At 43.0% G+C, this 8,367-nt stretch overlaps 1 protein-coding gene across 1 annotated transcript in view; it reads left to right on the top strand.

Moving 5' to 3' along the window:
- The first annotated feature begins 2,700 nt into the window (after window positions 1–2,700).
- The window catches only part of CDKL1 (cyclin dependent kinase like 1), a 27,810-nt gene continuing 22,143 nt past the window's right edge, over window positions 2,701–8,367 (top strand). The window contains exons 1-2 of the mRNA XM_089664559.1: window positions 2,701–2,711; window positions 5,375–5,447. Of these exons, the coding sequence (XP_089520685.1) occupies window positions 2,701–2,711; window positions 5,375–5,447 (84 nt within the window). The remainder of the gene's footprint in view (window positions 2,712–5,374; window positions 5,448–8,367) is intronic.

The raw sequence follows: 8,367 nt of genomic DNA, 5'->3' as shown, positions 1-8,367 counted from the left end.
ACTCTGGTGTTTTCCAAAACTCCAAAGACATGCTGGTAGGTGAATTGGATCTAGAAAAAAATCCAGGTCTTTTTTAAAGCAATCCACTGAGCTGGCCAGAACCAACTCTTCAGGGAGTCTATTCCATATATTCACTGTGAAGAAACCTTTCCGTGTTTGGAGATTCTTTTCCTCCAGACGTAAAGAGCCCCCCCCCTTGTCCTCTGTGATGACCTCAGGGTGAATAACTCCACACCGAGTTCACTATATGAACCACTGATGTATTTATACATGGAGATCATATCCCCCCTTATGTATTATACATGGTGATCATATCCCCCTTATGTATTATACATGGTGATCATATCCCCCTTATGTATTATACATGGTGATCATATCCCCCCTTATGTATTATACATGGAGATCATATACCCCTTATGTATTATACATGGTGATCATATCCCCCCTTATGTATTATACATGGAGATCATATCCCCCCCTTATGTATTATACATGGAGATCATATCCCCCCTTATGTATTATACATGGAGATTATATCCCCCCCCTATGTATTATACATGGAGATCATATCCCCCTTATGTATTATACATGGAGATCATATCCCCCTTATGTAATATACATGGTGATCATATCCCCCTTATGTATTATACATGGTGATCATATCCCCCTTATGTATTATACATGGAGATCATATCCCCCCTTATGTATTATACATGGAGATCATATCCCCCCTTATGTATTATACATGGAGATCATATCCCCCCTTATGTATTATACATGGTGATCATATCCCCCCTTATGTATTATACATGGATATCATATCCCCCTTATGTATTATACATGGAGATCATATCCCCCCTTATGTATTATACATGGAGATCATATCCCCCTTATGTATTATACATGGTGATCATATCCCCCCTTATGTATTATACATGGAGATCATATCCCCCTTATGTATTATACATGGTGATCATATCCCCCTTATGTATTATACATGGAGATTATATCCCCCCCTATGTATTATACATGGAGGTCATATCCCCCTTATGTATTATACATGGAGATCATATCCCCCTTATGTATTATACATGGTGATCATATCCCCCCTTATGTATTATACATGGAGATCATATCCCCCTTATGTATTATACATGGTGATCATATCCCCCCTTATGTATTATACATGGTGATCATATCCCCCCTTATGCATTATACATGGAGATCATATCCCCCCCTTATGTATTATACATGGAGGTCATATCCCCCTTATGTATTATACATGGAGATCATATCCCCCCTTATGTATTATACATGGAGATCATATCCCCCCTTATGTATTATACATGGAGGTCATATCCCCCCTTATGTATTATACATGGAGGTCATATCCCCCCTTATGTATTATACATGGAGGTCATATCCCCCCTTATGTATTATACATGGAGATCATATCCCCCTTATGTATTACACATGGTGAACATATCCCCCCTTATGTATTATACATGGAGATCATATCCCCTCTTATGTATTACACATGGAGATCACATCCCCCCTTATGTATTATACATGGAGATCACATCCCCCCTTATGTATTATACATGGAGATCATATCCCTCTTATGTATTATACATGGAGATCATATCCCCCCTTATGTATTATACATGGAGATCATATCCCCCCTTATGTATTATACATGGAGATCATATCCCCCCTTATGTATTATACATGGAGATCATATCCCCCCTTATGTATTATACATGGAGATCATATCCCCCCTTATGTATTATACATGGAGATCATATCCCCCCTTATGTATTATACATGGAGATCATATCCCCCCTTATGTATTATACATGGAGATCATATCCCCCCTTATGTATTATACATGGAGATCATATCCCCCCTTATGTATTATAAATGGAGATCATATCCCCCCTTATGTATTTATACATGGAGATCATATCCGCCTGGCAGCACTAGGGTCATTGGCTTGAATGCCAACCACGGAACCACCTGCCTGGAGTTTGCATGTTCTCCCTGTGCCGTGCGTTGGTCTCCTCTGGGTACTCTGGTTTCCTCCCACACTCCAAAGATATGCTGGTAGGTGAATTAGCTCCTGTCTACATTGTCCCTAGTATGTGTATGTATGAATGTGAGTTAGGGACCTTAGATTGTACGCCCCTTGAGGGTTAGGGACTGATGAGAATGTACAATATATATGTAAAGTGCTGTGTAAATTGATGGCGCTATATAAGTACCTGAAATAAATAAAAATAAATACATTTCTATCTATCTAATCACTTATGGTCAGCTTTAGATATGTAAAGGTCTACATTAAAGTGATATTAAATGCAATTAAGAAAAAAAAATCAAACATGTTATACTTACCTGCGCTGTGTAATGGTTTTGCACAGAACAGCCTCTCATCCTCCTCTTCTCGGGTCCCCCGCCACCTCTCCTGGTCCCTCCCTCCTCTTGAGCTCCCCTGGAGCTAGCCACTTCCTATGGAGACACCCAAGCTGGCCCACTCTCGAGCTGCTGCTCTGTGTGTCCATTCACACACACAGCTCTGGCTTGGCCCTTTCCTCTCTATCCTTATTGACTCACTGCCTGTGATTGACAGGAGCCATTGGCTCAGCCAATGAGGAAGGTGGGTCCTCAGAGAACTGAGGCTCTAGTACACATTGCTGGATCGCTATGGGACTCAAGTGAGTATTTAGGGGAGTCACACACAAAAGGTTTTTCACCTTTATGCACAAAATGCATGCAAGTAAAAAACCTTGAGCCTTTACAACCAGTCTATTATCTATACTACAGTCCTCCATATAAATTCCCAGTGCCATTTTCACTATGCTGTATCCCATGATCCAATGTTACTCTGGGTTAGACATTCATTTAGTTACAAATTGAAATTTGGATGAAAGTTTTATTATTCGGAGATTAATATGTGTGAGAGGAGTCACTTTGGGTGGGGGGCCCATGGAACCCAGCTCACTTTGGAGAGGTGGGGAGACTCCTGTCTCAGCTCCCCATAGCCCTCTTATGTGCAAGTCACCCTGTGCCTGCAGGGATACAGGGTGATCTGTCCTAATATTGTGTAGAAATGTCTAGGAGATAGGTGGGGTGGGGGGTTGTTGTTTATTTAATGTTATGTGGCTGCATCCCATTGTTCTATTGTTTGTCTGGCTTGAGAGCAAACTATTATGGGATGTATGTGTTTGTGTATTAGCTTAGTGGGGGGTGTCTCCAGCAGCCTTCCCTCCTGATGGGACTGTCTGCTGGTGTGAAGTTTGAATACCTGTGTGTCTCTTGTTAATAAATGTTCTGTGTTCAAATAAACTAGTCTACCTCCTGGTTTACTTCAATACTGGTGTTGTCTAGTCTTGTATGGTCGGCTGTGGTGTCTGTTGTCAGTGTTCGGACGCGGTATTCTAATGGAAGTACTCAAGCGAGGTCTGAGTCGGTTCCGTTACAATATGTATCCGAATCTCCGAATCACAATATTAACGAAATTGAACTAATCCAAAATACATTCTAACAAAAACAACAAATTAATTCACTTCATTGGGATGACAGGATGCAATAGTTTGGACCTTTTGTAATGTTAAAATCACAAAAGTCACAAGGAAGTTGTCTCTTTGTCTTATCTTTGCGACTTTGGCTGCGACTTCAGAGGGTTTTGTACGTTCAATAACATGTCACACTTTGTATTTTTGTGATTGGCCAAAGTCGCAGCAAGTGGCATGCAAGTAACAATGCAAAGTCGCACTGGAAGTTGCACAACTGTTGGGGTCACAGCAGTGTGAACTAAACCTTAACATTTGAAGCATCTGTAATAAAATAACAAATGAATCTGAATTTTTCCAAAATAATTAACTTCCAAAAATACTAATTGATTTGGAACAACGAATGTACAAAACAAACCTAAATAAACAAAACGAATTCCGAAAACAAATCGTTCTTACATAATGAATGTGATAAAGTGAAATGATTGACTTAAGTGTTACTAAACCCACAACAGTGAAATCAGTCTGTAGATGCAGTAAAGCATGCTTGTTATACTCACTGTGGAACCTAATGGGTTAATCCTCTGCATTGTGTAAAAGGCTGTTTGATCCTGTCTTCTCTGATCCTCCCCTTCTTCCAGTGTCTCGTAAATATCTCCTGATAGAACAGAGCCTTGGGGGCAAGCTGCACATGCTTAGTTTGGTGTGTATTGCTAGAGAGGGGTTTTTTTTTTTCTTTGGAGCATGCATGTGATCAGCACAGGGCCAATCAGCACTGTCCTGACAGAGGGTCAGGGGTTATGCAGCCCTATAGGACAGTCCGAGCAGAATGAAAACTCCTCAAGCTTTAACCAGTGCTCAGCCAGACACAGATAGAAGTCACAAGATTACTATATATTGCAGATGAGAAAAGGTATTTAGCAGTTTATATTTACTAAAACAATTGCATTTGCATGTTCTGTGTTATGTGGGAGACCAGATATAGTGAATGCAGGGTCTGGGGAGACCAGATATAGTGAATGCAGGGTCCGGGGAGACCGGATATAGTGAATGCAGGGTCCGGGGAGACCAGATATAGTGAATGCAGAGTCTAGGGATACCAGATATAGTGAATGCAGGGTCCAGGGAGACCGGATATAGTGAATGCAGGGTCCGGGGAGACCAGATATAGTGAATGCAGAGTCTAGGGATACCAGATATAGTGAATGCAGGGTCCAGGGAGACCGGATATAGTGAATGCAGGGTCCGGGAGACCAGATATAGTCAATGCAGGGTCCTGGGAGACCAGATATAGTCAATGCAGGGTCCTGGGAGACCAGATATAGTGAATGCAGAGTCCGGGGAGCCCTGATATAGTGAATGCAGAGTCCGGGGAGCCCTGATATAGTGAATGCAGAGTCCGGGGAGCCCTGATATAGTGAATGCAGAGTCCGGAGAGCCCTGATATAGTGAATGCAGGGTCCGGGGAGACCGGATATAGAGAATGCGGGGTCCGGGGAGACCAGATATAGAGAATGCAGGGTCCGGGGAGACCGGATATAGTGAATGCGGGGTCCGGGGAGACCAGATATAGTGAATGCGGGGTCCGGGGAGACCAGATATAGTGAATGCGGGGTCCAGGGAGACCAGATATAGTGAATGCAGGGTCCGGGGAGACCGGATATAGTGAATGCAGGGTACGGGGTTTAGTAACACTTTGAGGGAAGAATATGAAACAAAATGAATTTTATTGTCATGCACATCTCTACTGAGGGCTGGAAGCTGGTGTAGTTGTATTACTGGAACATAACAATGACTTGCTGGCTGTGCACATTCTGGTACATTTGGCTGAACTAATTTGTTTTACTTTTTCTGTTTTTCTTTAGTGTACCGGAACATCTTGTAAAAAGCATAATCTGGCAAACGCTACAAGCCGTCAACTTCTGCCACAAACACAATGTAAGTACATAGATTTTTGGAAGTGTGGTTAATCTGATTCGTGTATTAGACCCCTAAGGCATTGACATATGAACTATATGTGACTTATGGTTCTCTTTTTAAACTGATCGCTAAAGGAGAATGTTTGGGGGGGATTAAAATGAAATAAAAACAGACGTTATACTTATCTGCTCTGTGCAATGATATTACACAGGTCTAATTCCACCTTTTTCTAGCAGTCTACCGATGGTGATGTCCGCTCCTTCCTCCTCTGGGTGCCTCCTTAGCAAGCTGGGTGCTATGGAGTCACCTGTACATGTACACTCCCAAGCTGGGCTGGGTGCAGGGGCAGACTGACCATTTTGAAACTCCGGCACTGTTTGAGGGCCCGGGGTCAGTAGGGGGCCCCATGAGATACCCCTGATACCTTTTTCCTAGACTTTTTTGAGTTTTGGCAAGGACACAGGGGCCCCATGATCCCCTATTGCCCAGGGGCCCCGTGAGTTGTCAGTCCGCTCGTGGCTGTGTGTGTCTATAGATATACAGTTAGTAAGCCACGCCCCTGCTTCCTTTTCAGGGGAGTGTGACTGACAGCTGCGGGGACCAATGGCTCCTGCTGCCTGCAGTGTCTCCTGTGAGACTAGGAGGTGAGGGGAGTGGTGCTGCAGCTGCAACGGTGCTGGAGCGGTGACAGAAGCCAGGTAAGTCTTTAGGAAGGGAGGAGAGTAGAACATTGGGACATATTTTCTACCCCCCCCCCCCCCTTCCTGACCAGGCCATTTTTTGCGTTACTTTAATTGACAATTGCACGGTCATTCAACGCTGCACCCAAATAAAATGTATGGCCTTTTTCCCCCACAAATAGAGCTTTCTTTTGGTGGTATTTGATCGCCTTTGTGTTTTTTAATTTTTTGTGCTATGAACAAAAAAAGACCAACAATTTTGAAAAAAAAACAATATTTTTGGCTTTTTGCTATTAAACATGTCCATTCAAAAAAAATAAAAAAAATCAAATTTCGTCCTAAATTTAGGCCAAAATGTATTCTGCTACGTCTTTGCTGAAAAAAAAACCCCCAATATGTGTGAATTAATTGGTTTACATGAAAGTTATAGTGTTTACAAATGGTGGTACATATCCTGGAATTTTTTTTTTTTGTACTAGTAATGGCAGCGATCAGTGACCTATAGCGGGACTGCTTCATTCTGAAACTGGGGGGAACTGACTTGGTGTCACTGACATCCCCATTGACACCAATACAGTGATCAGTGCTAATAAAAATCACTGACACTGTACTAATGACACTACCAGGAAGGGGTTAACATCTGGGGTGATCAAAGGGTTAACTGTGTGCTGTGTGTGTTTTTACTCTGTGAGCACACTGCTTTATATGGCTCTGCTATGCAGAGCCATAAAAAGCAGTGTACAGGAGCTGACAGGGGAGAGATCTGTGTTTGTTTGTACACAGGTCTCTCCCCCATTGGTAATACTCGGTGATCACCAGGTGCCAATGAGGGATCACCGGCCGGAACCCAGTGATTGAAAGCCAAGGCCGTGAATGGCGGCACAGGTAGGGGGTGCAAGCGCCCCCTACCCAGGTCTGCACAATCACATATATACGTGATTTTGCACACCCATGCCACCCTGTAGCAGTATTTCTTCTATAGGGCAGCACGGAAGCAGTGAATGCATTAAAGTGGTTTTAAAGGCAGAAGGTTTTTTTTAGCTTCATGCATAAAATGCATGAAGGTAAAAAATCTTCAGTGTTCAGCTCTCCCCGAGCCATCCTGAGCCTTGGCTGTCACGGGTCTCTCTCCTCATTGGCTGAGAAACAGTAGCGGGAGCCATTGGCTCCTACTGCTGTCAATCACAGCCAGTGAGCCAATGAGGAGAGAGCGGGGGACAGGGCCAAACCACAGCTCTGTGTGTTCTATGGGCACATAGAGTGGGGCTCGGGATTGAACACGCACCAGTGCCCCCCATAGCAATCGGCTTGCTATTGGGGGCACTGGTCAAGGAGGAGGAGCCAGGATCACCAGTGGGGGACTAGATAAGAGGAGGATCAGGTAAGTATAACGTGTTTTGTTATTTAAAAAAAAAAAAGTTTAGAATCACTTTAAGGTAAAAAATATTTTGACTTTGGAACCACTTTAACATTGCTCATAGGAGCCTTGCAGCAAGCACTCTGCACAGGGGCAGGGGATTCCCAGAGCAAAGAAGGCTAACTAAAGAGACCGGACAATAGTAACATCCCGCCTCAAAGTTGACTTTGTCTGATTTGAAGACTCAGACAGGACAGTTTGATGAGGGACAAGTCACTGTGATGTTGCATGTGTAGGAATGATTAAAATTGAATTTTAATTTTCCTGAAATCTCTGCAAAATCAATTTTTATGCCATTTTAATGAAATGCATTGAAGTCAATAACTAAGGTAAAATTAAGGTACGGTAGTTCGTAAAGGTGCCTCTGGCTTTTAAAGGCTAAGTTCACCTGCTGTAGCATATTACACTTTACACCCATATTTAGCAGTACCCCCCCTCCCCATCCTCAACCCATCCCCTTCCCTTTCTTCTCCCTGTACTCGCTGTCACTTTTTGAGGGGCTCCACCCACACAGCCACATCATTTATTCAAAGCGATCTGTGAATGAAATAACTACAAGTCCTGTCTGCCACCATAGCAGGCAGATTGTAGTTCTCAATGACCTGCGAGGGCGCTGATCAGCTCGCCCTTAGTTTCAAACTGACAGCCCTTACCGAGATCCACTAATCGCAGGTGCAATGCTTTTTAAGCTCCTGGGGGAAAAAAAATTATACACCTATTTTTATCTGCAAAACAATGTGCTTTTAATATTTTTTTTCTCAAAAGGTGAACCTAACCTTTGAAATGGTTTCTAGAGGTTATGGAAGCTCATTTTAGCTATCACCTATCCAGAACTTGTTCC

Source organism: Staurois parvus, unplaced genomic scaffold (assembly GCF_062004578.1).
Source record: "Staurois parvus isolate SC_StPar_1 unplaced genomic scaffold, SC_StPar_1.0 ptg001944l, whole genome shotgun sequence".
NCBI classification, from domain to species: Eukaryota; Metazoa; Chordata; class Amphibia; order Anura; family Ranidae; genus Staurois; species Staurois parvus.
This window is presented reverse-complemented; position numbering and strand designations above follow the sequence as displayed.